At 45.8% G+C, this 15,608-nt stretch overlaps 1 protein-coding gene across 1 annotated transcript; it reads right to left on the minus strand.

Moving 5' to 3' along the window:
- Window positions 1-639: 639 nt before the first annotated feature.
- Window positions 640-15,558, minus strand: LOC120027168 (histone acetyltransferase KAT2B-like). The gene is made up of 18 exons (XM_038972039.1): window positions 15,266-15,558; window positions 14,384-14,510; window positions 13,994-14,139; window positions 13,830-13,916; window positions 13,521-13,702; window positions 12,815-13,006; window positions 12,607-12,710; window positions 12,318-12,443; window positions 12,067-12,206; window positions 10,535-10,743; window positions 6,888-7,014; window positions 6,509-6,619; window positions 6,212-6,355; window positions 5,952-6,066; window positions 5,689-5,719; window positions 5,454-5,517; window positions 5,243-5,327; window positions 640-4,288 (listed from the first exon to the last, which is right to left on the minus strand). The coding sequence occupies exons 1-18, from the start codon at window positions 15,464-15,466 to the stop codon at window positions 4,095-4,097; spliced, it is 2,385 nt and encodes a 794-aa protein (XP_038827967.1). The 5' UTR covers window positions 15,467-15,558; the 3' UTR covers window positions 640-4,094.
- Between the last annotated feature and the right edge of the window lie 50 nt (window positions 15,559-15,608).

A 15,608-nucleotide genomic window follows, 5' to 3' on the forward strand; every position in this document is an offset into this window, starting at 1 on the left:
AAAAGCGTGTCTCGGCAGAAGTGTATATATAAATATATATTCTTTAAAAATATAGATTTATATATACACTTCTGCCGAGACACGCTTTTTAAGATCAGAGTGACAAGTTACATTTATTTGTAGAAAGTAATATAGGGCCAAACAAAAATGTTTAGGGTAGGGACGTCCCAAGGATTCCAGATAGCACTGACCCGCCACCCACTGACCTGTCACTAAGCTTTCATCTAACCAATTAAATCGTCCCCAACTACCTCTGGAGATGGTCAGAAAGATCTGATCACGAAGGGCGCATTCCTCTGCCCAGGGGTTGCTGACGCCTGCCAGACCTTACAATGCCTGGATAGGTATTTAAGTATCAACTACCCACATGTTATAGCAATCTGTCAGTCGATGACAGTTGATGTGGCACGCAACCTCTGAGCAGGTGAACTCGACAATGTTATTTGAATCGTTTACACCTGTTATTTCAACTGTGGGCAATCAGAATGTGGATAATACCAGGACACAGGACCCATGTTAGCGGCAGGTATAAAAATGGCTTTTGTTTTATATCGATTTGCAAAGTGGGATTTGAGTTGGAACGGCCGAGTCAGTGTGATTTGTAGCAGGAAAAACACAACTCCAATCCATTAGATTCACTTCTATTTTAATCAGTCTATAAAATAGTCTGTCATTCAAACCAATATTACAAAGGCTATGTAATAACTTTGACATATTACAAAATCCAGGTTTCTCCTAAAGTTTGAAAAAGTACAAACATCTTTTATACAAAACAGCAAAACTACATAGTATTGCACAATCTTTTTATTTTATCTTCAAAGTACAAAGATATCAATCGTCTAGACAGAAATAATAAGACAGAATAAATTATTTTCTTAAGCATTATTCCTTAAAAATTACAGCACATAAATAAGGAGAAACTCTTCATAGTTAAAATTAGCCATTAGTTCATAGTGCTTTTCTCAAAAAACAGAACATCTTGATGGAAAACAAAAAAGCTCCTTTTCACCATGTGATGCTGAATAGTTGCTTGAAAAAATAAATAAGTGCATTTCCATGGTCACCTTTTGCCCTATGGGACTTTTTACATGGACCAGCATGAAGGGCTTCCCCTCCTTTAAGTTTAAAAACAAACCAGGAAAAATATACAGCAAGTAATTCAAGAGGTTTACAATTGTTAAAATTCATACATACAGATTTAAAATATAATTTTCCTTTTTTGGCAGGATGAACTCTAGTAACATACATACAAATTTTGCCCTCATAAATTCTGGGACAGACCTCATCTGAAGTCACGCGTAACACGCACATACAAATAAGACAAGTCAGATTACTATGGTTCCAGGGAGAGGTTTCCCCTAGGTACAGATATAGGATCAGCTTCCCCTCCCCTAATCCTAACCTTTTCCATTAGTGGGGAAAGTGCAAAACTGACCCAATATCGGCATCTAGGGGTATTTTCACCCTACACCATTACAACCCAGTAACACCATATGGAGACAGAGACTGAATGGCTGAGTAACTGACTGACTATCCCTCCCCATATCTCTCAGACAGTCCAGTTCTTCACAGATGTGACGTCTTACATGTAGTATGACTCCGAACAGATGTACAGTTAGGTCAGCTGAACAGATGGAGGGTTAGGTTAGCTGAACAGAAGGAGGGTTGGTTTAGCTGAACAGATGGAGGGTTGGGTTAGCTGAACAGAAGGAGGGTTGGTTTAGCTGAACAGAAGGAGGGTTGGTTTAGCTGAACAGATGGAGGGTTGGGTTAGCTGAACAGATGGAGGGTTGGGTTAGCTGAACAGAAGGAGGGTTGGGTTAGCTGAACAGAAGGAAGGTTAGGTCAGCTGAACAGAAGGAGGGTTGGGTTAGCTGAACAGATGGAGGGTTGGATTAGCTGAACAGATGGAGGGTTAGGTCAGCTGAACAGATGGAGAGTTGGGTTAGCTGAACAGGGTTGGGTTAGCTGAACAGATGGAGGGTTAGGTCAGCTGAACAGATGGAGGGTTGGGTTAGCTGAACAGATGGAAGGTTAGGTCAGCTGAACAGATGGAAGGTTGGGTCAGCTGAACAGATGGAGGGTTGGGTCAGCTGAACAGATGGAGGGTTGGGTCAGCTGAACAGATGGAGGGTTGGGTTAGCTGAACAGATGGAGGGTTGGGTTAGCTGAACAGATGGAGGGTTAGGTCAGCTGAACAGATGGAGGGTTGGGTTAGGTGAACAGATGGAGGTTTAGGTTAGGTGAACAGATGGAGGGTTGGGTCAGCTGAACAGATGGAGGGTTGGGTCAGCTGAACAGATGGAGGGTTGGGTCAGCTGAACAGATGGAGGGTTGGGTCAGCTGAACAGATGGAGGGTTGGGTCAGCTGAACAGATGGAGGGTTGGGTCAGCTGAACAGATGGAGGGTTGGGTCAGCTGAACAGATGGAGGGTTAAGTTAGCTGAACAGATGGAGGGTTAAGTTAGCTGAACAGATGGAGGGTTGGGTTAGCTGAACAGATGGAGGGTTGGGTTAGCTGAACAGATGGAGGGTTGGGTTAGCTGAACAGATGGAGGGTTGGGTTAGCTGAACAGATGGAGGGTTGGGTTAGCTGAACAGATGGAGGGTTGGGTTAGCTGAACAGATGGAGGGTTGGGTTAGCTAAACAGAAGGAGGGTTGGGTTAGCTGAACAGATGGAGGGTTGGGTTAGCTGAACAGATGGAGGGTTGAGTTAGCTGAACAGATGGAGGGTTAAGTTAGCTGAACAGATGGAGGGTTGGGTTAGGTGAACAGATGGAGGGTTAGGTTAGCTAAACAGATGGAGGGTTGGGTTAGCTGAACAGATGGAGGGTTGGGTTAGCTGAACAGATGGAGGGTTGGGTTAGCTGAACAGATGGAGGGTTAGGTCAGCTGAACAGATGGAGGGTTGGGTTAGGTGAACAGATGGAGGTTTAGGTTAGGTGAACAGATGGAGGGTTAGGTTAGCTGAACAGATGGAGGGTTGGGTCAGCTGAACAGATGGAGGGTTGGGTCAGCTGAACAGATGGAGGGTTGGGTCAGCTGAACAGATGGAGGGTTAGGTTAGCTGAACAGATGGAGGGTTGGGTTAGCTGAACAGATGGAGGGTTGGGTTAGCTGAACAGATGGAGGGTTGGGTTAGCTGAACAGATGGAGGGTTGGGTTAGCTGAACAAATGGAGGGTTAGGTTAGCTAAACAGAAGGAGGGTTGGGTTAGCTGAACAGATGGAGGGTTGGGTTAGCTGAACAGATGGAGGGTTGGGTTAGCTGAACAGATGGGGGGTTGGGTTAGCTGAACAGATGGGGGGTTGGGTTAGCTGAACAGATGGAGGGTTGGGTTAGCTGAACAGATGGAGGGTTAGGTTAGCTGAACAGATGGAGGGTTAGGTTAGCTGAACAGATGGAGGGTTGAGTTAGCTGAACAGATGGAGGGTTAAGTTAGCTGAACAGATGGAGGGTTGGGTTAGGTGAACAGATGGAGGGTTAGGTTAGCTAAACAGAAGGAGGGTTGGGTTAGCTGAACAGATGGAGGGTTGGGTTAGCTGAACAGATGGAGGGTTGGGTTAGCTGAACAGATGGAGGGTTGGGTTAGCTGAACAGATGGAGGGTTGGGTTAGCTGAACAGATGGAGGGTTGGGTTAGCTGAACAGATGGAGGGTTGGGTTAGCTGAACAGATGGAGAGTTGGGTTAGGTGAACAGATGGAGGGTTAGGTTAGCTGAACAGATGGAGGGTTGGTTTAGCTGAACAGATGGAGGGTTGGGTTAGCTGAACAGATGGAGGGTTAGGTCAGCTGAACAGATGGAGGGTTAGGTTAGCTGAACAGATGGAGGGTTGGGTTAGCTGAACAGAAGAAGGGTTGGGTTAGCTGAACAGATGGAAGTTTCTATCTAGGACTTCTGTTTTCCTGAGTGGGGCAAGGGATAGAATACAGATTAACCTAAAATCATCCTCCCTACTGGATATATATCTATCTATCTCTTTCTGGTTGAACGCAGTAGAAAAATAAAGAATAAGTAAATAAAAACAAAAACCTTTTGAAATCATTAGACCTAAGCCATTGCTCCCTCACCCTTGAAGCCCCTTCCATCTCTTCACTTCTCAATGAGACCTGCCTCCTTGATCTTGGTGTAGAAGAACTTCTCTAGCAGGTTGGCACACTTGTAGTACTCGCTCTCTGGGGGATTGTACTCGCGACAGTTGGTGAAGATGCGCTGCATGTCGGCCATGAAGAGCTTCCGCGTGGTGTAGTACCTGCTCTTCAGACGCTCAGACATCGTCTTCAGGTCTGGAGATAATCACACATTAACACGACTCTTGATTAACCTCTATGAAACCAAACGTTGTGATTAACACAATATGACTTAACTAGCCATTACGTCTGTAGGTAACTATACCAGAGAAGAAGTCAAATCAAATAAATAAGATGGTCTATGCATATTCAGCGTAGCATCTCAATCTCCATTGAATACAGGCATTGACAACAACACCCTTCATCTAATATTTTAAAAAGTATTAAAATAAAGAGATGTATCCATCAATCCAAAGAGAGGATAGGCGGGAGCTTGACAGTCCGCTGTTCCGCTCTGTGATTTAAAAAAAATATGGAAAGGAGCTAACTACAGGCAAAATCCGAGCGGAAAACCTGGTTCAGTCTGGTTTCCACCAGACACTAGAAGATTAATGAACCTTTCAGCAGAACAATAATCTAAAACACAAGGCAAAATCTACACTGGAGTTGCTTACCAAAAAGACAGTGAATGTTCCTGAGTGGCTGAGTTACAGACTTGACTTAAATCTACTTGAAAATCTATGGCAAGACCTGAAAATGGTTGTCAAGGAATGATCATCAACCAATTTGACAGCTTGAATATTTTTATTTACAGAATAATGGGACAAATGTTGCATAATCCAGGTGTGGAAAGCCCTTAGAGATTTACCCATGTTTCGGCCTTCAATAAATGTAATTCTTCAATAAATTAGCAAACACTTTCACTTTGTCATTATGGGGTATTGTGTGTAGATGGGTCAGAAAAAAATCTATTTAATCCATTTTGAATTCAGGCTGTAACACAACATAATGTGGAACAAATCAAGGGGTATGAATACTTTCTGAAGGGGCTGTATCTGACTCAATTCAATCATCCATATTTTCTTGCTTACAAGTTATGTATGGCTATATTCCTTCCCCTGAAGAGTTGACCCAGGCACAGATGTGTTCCATGCGTAGTGCCATACATACCCATAGGGAAGCGGATGACTTGGTAGTAGCCAGGAGCCTCAGTCTTCTTCACTGGTTCCATGAACGGCCAGGCATTCTGGTGACTCTATAACACAAAACGAGAAACCTGTGTGTGTGTGGCTACGAGTTGGTGTGTATGTGCATTTGAGAGAGAGTGAGTGAGTGAGTGCATGTGTGCATGCGTGTGTGTGCGTATGTGCGTGTCGCTCACCTTAACGTGTTGTAGGATGGTCTTCAGGGTGCTGTACAGCTGATCTGGATCCTTCAGCTCTTTCCTGGGATCACAACAGGAAACAGGAAGTTGTGATCACCTAATTTTCTGTCAGAGTTACCATGACAGTGGTAGCTCACTGGCTAAGCTTTAGAAGGAAAACTTACAAGCCGTTACATTTGTTTTACTAAAAATAGATGAGTAGAAGCTATAAGGAGCTGAAAGACTCACTTACCCTTTGCCCACCGGTTTCCATCCAGTTTCTCCTGGTGACAAAAATAAATTTGAGTTAAACTAGAGACACTGTCCACACACTTCTTTACTGCCCAAATCACTGCTACCTCTTTGGAGATTTGCCTTTGTCCACAATGGCACCATATTCCCTATAGCGCCCTACATTTTACCAGGGCCCATGTAGGGAATAGGGTGCCATTTTGGACGCATCCTTTGAACCTATGCTGAAGGTAGACTAATATAATGACAAGAGGAGAAACGTACGTATTCCAGGAATGCTCTCGATGGGAATCTGTCTAACTCCTTCCTTAAAACAGGAAAGTCCTGGGTAGACCTTTCTGATCTGACCTTGCTTCCTCTCTATCAGTTTCTTTATGATCTGAAAGGGAGGATGGAGTGAGTGAGGGAGGGAGAGGGGGGAGGGTGTGAGAGAGATAGTGGAAGGGAGACCGAAAGAGAGAGAATTTAGGTAACTCAATTTATTATACAAATAGACATTGTAGGCATGCACACACCACACACACCTCTTTCTGCTTCTTGATAATGACAGAGAACTCAGTGTAAGGGATGCTGGGGTTGAGCTCACAGCCCATCAGCGTCGCTCCCTCATAGTCTTTTATGTAGCCCAGATACTTGGCCTTGGGAACCTTGATGTCTTTAGAGAAGCCCTGAGACAGAGAGAGAGATGGAGAGAAAGAGAAAGACAGAGAGCTGTAAGAATGGTAAAAAAAAATTAAGAGACAGTTTCTTGATGTTTTCCTACATTACAAGATAACCAATGCCATTTGCTGATCTTTCTAAGCAACCAATCATGTACTGACCTGCTTTTTGAAGTAGCCAATGGCATACTCGTCTGCGTAGGTGAGGAAGTTGAGGATGTCGTGCTTGATGTGGTACTCCTTCAGATGGTTCATCAGGTGAGTGCCGTATCCCTTTAAACAATAGGTAGGGGTCAAAGGTCAAAACTGACCAATCAAGAAGAGTGAGGCACGGAGCTCAATGGCAGTAGAATGAATATCAGTCATATCAGTTAATACCAACAGAAATGCGACCAGAAGAGGAACTGTAGCCTGGTCCCAGAACTGTTCGTTTGTGTATAGCCAAGTCCTATGGTCACTGTCATGTCAAACATGTCCATAGGAGTTGGAAAGACAGCACAAACAGATATGGGACTAGGTTAAAAGAGCTGCATTCTCATACCTTGACCTGCTCGTTGGAGGTGACAGCACAGAATACGATCTCTGTGAAGCTCTGCGAGGGGAACATCCGGAAGCAAATCCCTCCGATCACACGGCCATCTTTGATCAGCGACAGAGTCTTGTGCTTCCTGTTTGGAGAGAAAGTGAACGGTTCCCATTTATCTCAACACCTCATAATTCGCAACTGGGTTCAACTTCTGCTTTAGGGTTAAAGAGATACAGCCAGGTGTAATGTTCAATTGTTGCCACTGTTGACATAACATTGAGGGGTCAAACCTCTGGTTGCAACTGTAGAGCAACTTCAAATTAAGAGTTTTCTTTCTATGCTACAAAGTTGGGACTATTTTTCTCTTTGGTGGTCAGTCAATCAGGGTAGAACTCCAAATCAAATCTTATTTTATTGGTCACATACAAATTTAGCAGATGTTATTGCAGGTGTAGCGAAATGCTTGTGTTCCTAGCTCCAACAGTGCAGTAATGTCTAACAATTCGCAACAATACACACAAATCTAAAAGTAAAATAATGGAATTAAGAAATATATAAATATTAGGACGAGCAATGTCGGAGTGGCATTGACTAAAATACAGTAGAATTTAATACAGTATATACACATGAAATGAGTAAAGCAGGATGTAAACATTATTAAAAGTGACTAGTGTCCATTATTAAAGTGACCAGTGATTCCATGTCTATGTATCTAGGGCAGCAGCCTCTAAGGGGCACAGTTGAGTAACCCGGTGATAGCCGCTAGTTATGGCTATTTAACAGTGTGAAGGCCTTGAGATAGAAGCTGTTTTTCAGTCTCTCGGTCCCAAATTTGATGCACCTGTAATGACCTCGCCTTCTGGATGATAGCGGGGTGAACAGGCCGTGGCTCGGCTGGTTGATGTCCTTGTTGATCTTTTTGGCCTTCCTGCTGTAGGTGTCCTGGAGGGCAGGCAGTGTGCCCTCTGTGATGTGTTGTGCAAGCCGCACCACCCTCTGGAGAGCCCTGCGGTTGCGGGCGGTGCAGTTGCCATACCAGGCGGTGATACAGCCCGACAGGATGCTCTCAATTGTGAGAGTCTTAGGGGCCAAGTCAAATTTCTTCAGCCTCCTGAGGTTGAAGAAGTGCTGTTGTGCCTTCTTCACCACACTGTCTGTATGGGTGGACCATTTCAGATAGTCAGTTGATGTGTATGCCGAGAAACTTGAATCTTTCCACCTTCTCCACTGCGGTCCCGTCAATGTGGATATCCTTGCCTGAAGTCCACGATCAGCTCCTTCGTTTTGTTGATGTTGAAAGAGAGGTTATTTCCTGGCACCACTCCGCCAGGGCCCTCACCTCCTCTCTGTAGACTGTCTCGTCATTGTTGGCCTACTATGGTTGTGTCGTCTGCAAACTTGATGATTAAGTTGAGTGAACAGGGAGTACAGGACGGGGCTGAGCACACACCCTTGTGGGGCCCCTGTGTCGAGGATCAGTGAAGTGGAGATGTTGTTTCCTACCTTCACCACCATGGGGGCGGCCCGTCAGGAAGTCCAGGACCCAGTTGCACAGGGCGGGGTTCAGACCCCGAGCTTGATGATGAGCTTGGAGGGTCCTATGGTGTTGAAGGCTGACCTATAGTCAATGAACAGCATTCTTACATAGGTATTCCTCTTGTCCAGATGGGATAGGGCAGTATGCAGTGCAATGGTGATTGCATCGTCTGTGGATCTATTGGGCGGTAAGCAAATTGAAGTGGTTCTAGGGTGTCATGTAAGGTGGAGGTTATATGATCCTTAACTAGCCTCTCAAAGCACTTCATGATAACAGAAGTGAGTGCTACAGGGCGATTTAGTTCAGTTATCTTTGCTTTCTTGGGTACAGGAACAATGGTGGACATCTTGAAGCAAGTGGGGACAGCAGACTGGGATAGGGAGAGATTGAATTTGTCCGTAAACACTCCAGCCAGCTGGTCTGCGCATGCTCGGAGGACGCGGCTAGGGATGGCGTCTGGCCCAGCAGCCTTGCGAGCATTAAGATGTCTCACTCACGTCGGCCATGGAGAACGAGAGCACACAGTCCTTGGGAGCAGGCCACGTCGATGGCATTATTTTACCTTTAACTAGGCAAGTCAGTTAAGAACAAATTCTTATTTTCAATGACGGCCTAGGAACAGTGGGTTAACTGCCTTGTTCAGGGGCAGAACGACAGATTTGTATCTTGTCAGCTCGGGGATTCGATCTTGCAACCTTTCGGTTACTGGTTACCAATGCTCTAACCACTAGGCTACGCTGTCGCCCCAGCTGTCTGGGAGAAAAACGTCAGTGTCCGCGACGTGGCTGGTTTTCCCTTTGTAATCCGTGATTGTCTGTAGACCCTGCCACATACATCTCATGTCTGAGCCGTTGAATTGTGACTCCACTTTGTCTCTGTACTGACGTTTTGCCTGTTTGATTGCTTTACAGAGGGAATAACTACACTGTTTGTATTCAACTATATTCCCAGTCACCTTGCAATGGTTAAATGCGGTGGTTCATGCTTTCAGTTTAGCGTGAATGCTGCCATCTATCCCTGGTTTCTGGTTTGGGTAGGTTTTAATAGTAACAGTGGGAACAACATCCTCTATACACTTCCTGATGAACTCAGTCACCGTGTCCGTGTATACATCAATGTTATTCTCCGAGGCTACCCGGAACATATCCCGTGATCAAAACAATCTTGAAGCATGAATTCTGATTGGTCAGACCAGTGTTGAATAGACCTTAGCATGGGTACTTCCTGTTTGAGTTTCTGCCTATAGGAAGGGAGGAGCAAAATGGAGTTGTGATCTGATTTGCCAAAGGGAGGGCGGGGGAGGGCCTTGTAGGCATCCCGGAAGAGAGAATAGCAGTGGTTGAGTGTTTTCCCAGCGCGAGTACTGCAGTCAATGTGTTGATAGAACTTCGGTAGCATTTTCCTCAAATTTGCTTTGTTAAAGTCCCCAGCTACAATAAATGCAGCCTCAGGATATGTGGTTACCAGTTTGCATAAAGTCCAGTGTAGTTCCTTGAGGGCCGTCCTGGTATCGGCTTGAGGGGGAATAAACACAGCTGTGACTATAACCGAAGATAATTCTCTTGGGAGGTAATACGGTTGGCATTTGATTGTGGAGTATTCTAGGTCGGGTGAACAAAAGGACTTTAGTACGTTATCACAATCACACCACGAGTGGTTAATCATGAAACATACACCACTGCCCTTCTTCTTCCTGGAGAGTTGTTTATTTCTGTCTGTGCGATGTACTGAGAACCCAGCTGGCTGTATGGACGGTGACAGTATATACACATTAGCGAGTTATATACTCGGAAGCGGTGGATGGTGTGCCCGCCTCTTGAGTCGGACTAGAAGTCCACTCCAAATACCTCTTCTCCACCGGGTCTTGGAGCGGCCTCTGGGATAAGTTCAATGGCCTTGGCGGGTGCAAACAAAGGATCCAATTCTTGGAAGTCGTATTCCTGGTGAGTTACCGCCGCTCTGATATCCAAAAGTTACTTCCGGCTGTATATAATAACACCAAAAAATGTTCTGGGCTAATAATGTAAGAAATAACACACAAAAAAACAAAATACTGCAAAGTTGCTTAGGAGCTAGAAGCAAAGCTGCCATGTCTGTCGGCGCCATCTTTCATGGAAACACTCACGGGTCAAAGACGAGGCGTGTGATATACTCTTTGGGCATGCGAGGCAGCTGGTGAGAGAAGACATTCTGGAGGCCCACCAGCCACATGAGGATCCTCTTGTTGGGCTTCTGGTTGAGGGAGTTCCCGATGACGTGGAACTCTATCACCCCCCTCCTCTCCTCCAGGCGTGCCGCCTCATCACGGGCTGAGTGGGCCGACAGGAGACTGGTCTGGGGGTGGGGAGGGGATGACGTCAGCCTTACTCATTATCAAGTCCTATTACAGCACTCATTTTGATTTAGCAATGTCCTTATATTTGTCCCATTATCATCATTATTGTCAGCAGCAGCAGTAGCTTCACCATAATCATCACCTTCAAACCTCAATACTGACTCTAAAACATTGACTTAGTGGGGGGTTCTGAACTGCAAGTCAAATATAATCTAATATCCACTAAATAATTTTAAACTGAGATGGAATAGAGAGTGTTAAGCGATGGAAGTATTGATGACTATATGTTGGACTGAAGAGATGGAAGTATTGATGATATGTTGGACTGAAGAGATGGAAGTATTGATGATATGTTGGACTGAAGAGATGGAAGTATTGATGATATGTTGGACTGAAGAGATAGAAGTATTGATGACTATGTGTTGGACTGAAGAGATGGAAGTATTGATGATATGTTGGACTGAAGAGATAGAAGTATTGATGACTATGTGTTGGACTGAAGAGATGGAAGTATTGATGACTATGTGTTGGACTGAAGAGATGGAAGTATTGATGACTATGTGTTGGACTGAAGAGATGGAAATATTGATGACTATGTGTTGGACTGAAGAGATGGAAGTATTGATGAATACGTGTTGGACTGATTGAGGCCTAGATTCCATCAGATCAAGAGTTAACCGGCGATAGCGGACAGCCGCATAGCGGATGTTTTGGTGGTGTTGGAGGTGGAACTGCGTTGGAGCCTTCAAATCGGTGAGCAGCTGCTCTTGTGATCATTGTCACGAAGCCACACCCGCCCCACTCGAGTTAGAAGTTCAGACACAAAGTGTAGGCTGTATAGAAATAATGACGCTCAAATAGACTAATCATTAAACAAAATAATTAGTATTTCTATCATCATAAGCAGGTGAATACTATGTCTTACATTCCAGGACGAGGTTGGTGGCACCTTAATTGGGGAGAACGGGCTCGTGATAATAACTGGGGCGGAATTCGTGGAATGGTAACAAATACATCAAACAATTGGTTTCCAGGTGTTTGATGCCATTTCATTTCCGCCATTCCGGACATAATTATGAGCCGTTTTCCCCTCAGCAGCCTTCTGTGCATTCCAGTGGTCGAACTTGAAGGCTGCATGGGATTTCTCCAAAGGTGACTCCCTGCAGACAATGGCAATGTCCACTATAGGTATAATGCCAGGAGCCGCCTTTGAATTTGACAGCTCTAACGCAGTTCCACCTCAGGCACCGCCAAAACAACCGCTATTCGGAAGTCGGCTAAAGCGGATCTGATTGAACAGAGCCCTGAGTGTTTGATGCTACCTCTGGTCCCAGCATGGAGGCGGGGTCGGTGATGGTTGCCATGACTTCGTTGATGAGTTCCATGGGGATGTCCCCGACAATCCTGAGCTTCTTAGTCTCCTCATGGGGGAGGGGCTCCGATGGCTTCCGCTTCTGCCCACCTACACAGGTAGATCATATGTAAAGTTGCCCCTAGAAACTGATCTAAAGAGAGATTTCACCCCTAATGGTTAAGGTTATAATTGTGGATGCGTAGAGCCTGTTGTGTTTACCTGGGCTGGGTTCCAGAACAGAGGCGGTCTTCCTGGCAGGACTGACACTGCCACAGCTGGATGGGTCCACAGATACTGGGCTGGTGTTGTAGTACAGAGGCCTGGCCACCGGGGGCGCACTGATCACTGTCATTATACACAGGGGAGCTCATCAGATTACTTAATCAATGGAGAGTAGCACTCATCATATCAATCACATCACAACTTTCCTTACTTAAACTTTTTGAGGCAAGGTAAAACTCTAAGTGAGAGTGTGTTGGACAAGCTGGCTTGGTCAGGTGTGTTTTACCTGTATGGATGGGGATCGGTCCTCCTGAGGATCCAGCCAGGAAGTCTTCACTCCAGATGGGAGAGCTGTAACTGTACACCTCCTCCTCCAACATGGACAGGAATCTACAGCACACAGATATCATCATCACACCTACTGTAGACCGAGACTAGGAATCCTCCTCTATCTCATGTGTGTGTGTGTACGTTTTTTTGAATTTGTCTCTTACTTGGGGAAGTGTGTGAGGATGAGAGTGCGTTTCTCCGGAGGTAGCTTATCCTTCTCCTGCCTGGCCTGCTCTAGCAGCTGTTTCCTCATTACAGTGAAGACGGAGCGCAGCAGGGTCCGACCGAAGATCTGGGTCGTCTCGTACCGCGGTAGACTGTCACAGAACTGAGGGACGTTGCAGTAGCACAGCCATCTGGGGGAAAACACAAAAATGTTGGTTTTATTCTAGGTTATATAACGGTGATACAATTTGCATGAAATGTACACATCTATTGGAATGAAGAGAAAATGAATCTGTTGGTACCAAGTTATGGGAGTGACTGGGGCTACTGGGGACTAAAAACACCATCGCTACCCTATGTTTAAGTGTCTGAGAACACACGATTGTGTGTGACTCAAAATGGGTCAAAATTCCCAAGATCCAGGGGGGGAAAAAGGACCTTGTGCATTTCAGGTAAAACAACAACCCAATGTTTATATCCCAGGACAAATCATGTCTGGTGTGGATGAACAAAATCTACATGGGTGGGATGGCGCACGTGGACGCACGCACGCACCCGGTGTAGTCAGCATGTAAGCATTAAGAACATGAAGCCAGCCCACAGTGTGGTCAGTGCATTAGGAATAAACACGTCATGACTGTGAACAGCATCATCAAAGCGTGCCTGCCAGCAGTTGCAATCATATCATCAAAGGGCACCTACTACCTGGTGTAGTTGACTTTGTACCCGGCGGCATCATCAGCAGGGGCCCGCTGTCGTCTCTGTGAGGGTGTCTCCAGCTGCCAGTAGTTGATCTGGTTGAGGAACATCTTGGCCAGCTCCACGATGGTCTGACGCTCCTTGGAGGGAAGATGGCTGAACTTGTACTGGACAAAGTTATTCACCCCCTGTTGAAGAGACACAGAGATCATGTAAGCAAAATATAATGTGTATAATGTGTACATCTTGTGAAAGTGTGATCTAAATATGTATTTTTTTGCTAGGCGTGTGTGTGTATTTGTTGTGTACACTTGCCTGTTCAATGCTAGGTTTCTCAAAGGGAGGACTCTCCTGTGCCTCCACCACAGGTTTGCCCATCTGTAGGATGCATTTCCTCAACAGCTGAAGGTGAAAGAAGGACATTGTGAGACAGATGCACTGAAAGTAATGTGTTGTTGACATGTTGAGCTGTGGCCTACCTTGAAGAGGGAGAAGTAGACTTGTTTGGTGTCAGCATCCTCCTCTTTGTGGACACATGTGTTCAGGTACTCCACGTCCAGAGCAATGCCCAGAAGCCTGTTCATCTCCTCCTCTGGAACGTTCTCCAGGTGGGTTACATGATCACCTGAAAAGGAGAGACAGTGAGTGAGAGTGCGAAGACAGACTTTAGTTTTGATGACCAATGTGTCCCTGAAAACCTGTTACCTCCTTATTACCTGGATTTCTAGAACATTCCACCTGCCTATATCATGCCCTTACTCGAGGCAGTGGCACCCCATCCCCATGTCCCCCCTCTGACCCTCTCTCCGGTACACAGGGCAACCCCTCCTAATGTCTCCGCTCTCAACCCTCTCTCCCCCTAGTCTTACCCAGTGTATGAGAGCAGCTACGGCAGGGGTCCTGAAGGTTGACAGTGTTGGGCTGCTGGTCTGTACGGGGTGGTGTGGGAGGGGGGTTCTGGCTCTTCCAGCTGTTACACTTACAGGCCCCCTCAGCCTACAGCACAGGGTTCCACAGGTTAGAAACACACATACTATATGCATACACACACATGTTTAGAAACATAACGTAATAGGAAAAATCCCATTGAATTTATATGCATACGTTGACAAAGACAGCTTGGCTACAAAGTGGCATAGCTAGGCAATGCCTGGTGGGCCAGCCCTCTCTCACTACAACTCTTAGCTGGAGCCAAACTGTGCACAGGAACATGAGCCAAGGAACAACAACAAACTCCGCCCCCCAGCAGCTGTCACTGTCAAAACAAAGACGCTGTCTCTCCCTGCAGATGATATATAACTGCAATAAATACTTTCTATTTTACCACGGTGCGCTGACAGACGGAAAAAACACACTGTCACTATTCCAGTGGGGTGAATTACGCCCCGCACACTCCCCTTGCTGGAGGCATTCCGCACCAAGGCATGCAGGCTAACCTGAATTTGTCAAAGCACCTTGAGAATGTTTAGTCCACTCTCCCGCCTAGAAATACATATTATAACATTATAATATGGGAGCGCTAGACTGAACATTTTGTCGTTTTTTTCCTGATGTTCATTTCCAATAGGATCATTTTACATAACTAGAACATGAGGGATATGAAAAAATGCAAGCGCAGCAATGGCTTCCTTTGCTGCGTTTGCATTTTGGTAGCGCTGCAAACCAACAAGCATCTGAAACTCAATCCACTTTCAAAACATTGCAAAATGTATAATTGCTAAATAATGTAATAATGGACTACTTAAAACTACCTTGCAAGATGAATAAACTCCGAGCTTCTCCAGTTTCTTCGGGCGCGGGGAGGAGCGGAGCTGCGCCTTCTTCACCGCGATTCGTGCCGATCCTACCGTGGCGCCCGAACCCTCGGTTCCCCCGGCTCCCGGAGCCGCAGGCGCCGATCCCGCTGCACCGATGGCCGGGGAGCCCTGCTGAATCCCTGCGCTCCCGGACATCCTCGAGACCGAACGGGATCCCCGACCCTGGAATTAAATGGTTTAGGTGTCCCGTTCTCTATTCCACTACTGGAGAATCAGACATGGCGCTGATCCGTTTTTTTTTTTTTATAGCTCAATGCGCTGATCCCTATTTTTTTAT

Source organism: Salvelinus namaycush, chromosome 32 (genome assembly GCF_016432855.1).
Source record: "Salvelinus namaycush isolate Seneca chromosome 32, SaNama_1.0, whole genome shotgun sequence".
Classification (NCBI taxonomy): domain Eukaryota; kingdom Metazoa; phylum Chordata; class Actinopteri; order Salmoniformes; family Salmonidae; genus Salvelinus; species Salvelinus namaycush.

Excerpts from the sequence above, each read along its gene's own strand:
- LOC120027168 (XM_038972039.1), bottom strand. The coding sequence starts at position 15,466 with ATGTCCGGGAGCGCAGGGATTCAGCAGGGCTCCCCGGCCATCGGTGCA. Across the intron at positions 13,007-13,520 it reads TACAAAGTCAACTACACCAG|ATGGCTGTGCTACTGCAACG; the intron begins GTAGTAGGTGCC and ends GTTTTCCCCCAG. Across the intron at positions 5,720-5,951 it reads CGAGAGCATTCCTGGAATAC|GAGAAACTGGATGGAAACCG; the intron begins GTACGTTTCTCC and ends TTTTGTCACCAG.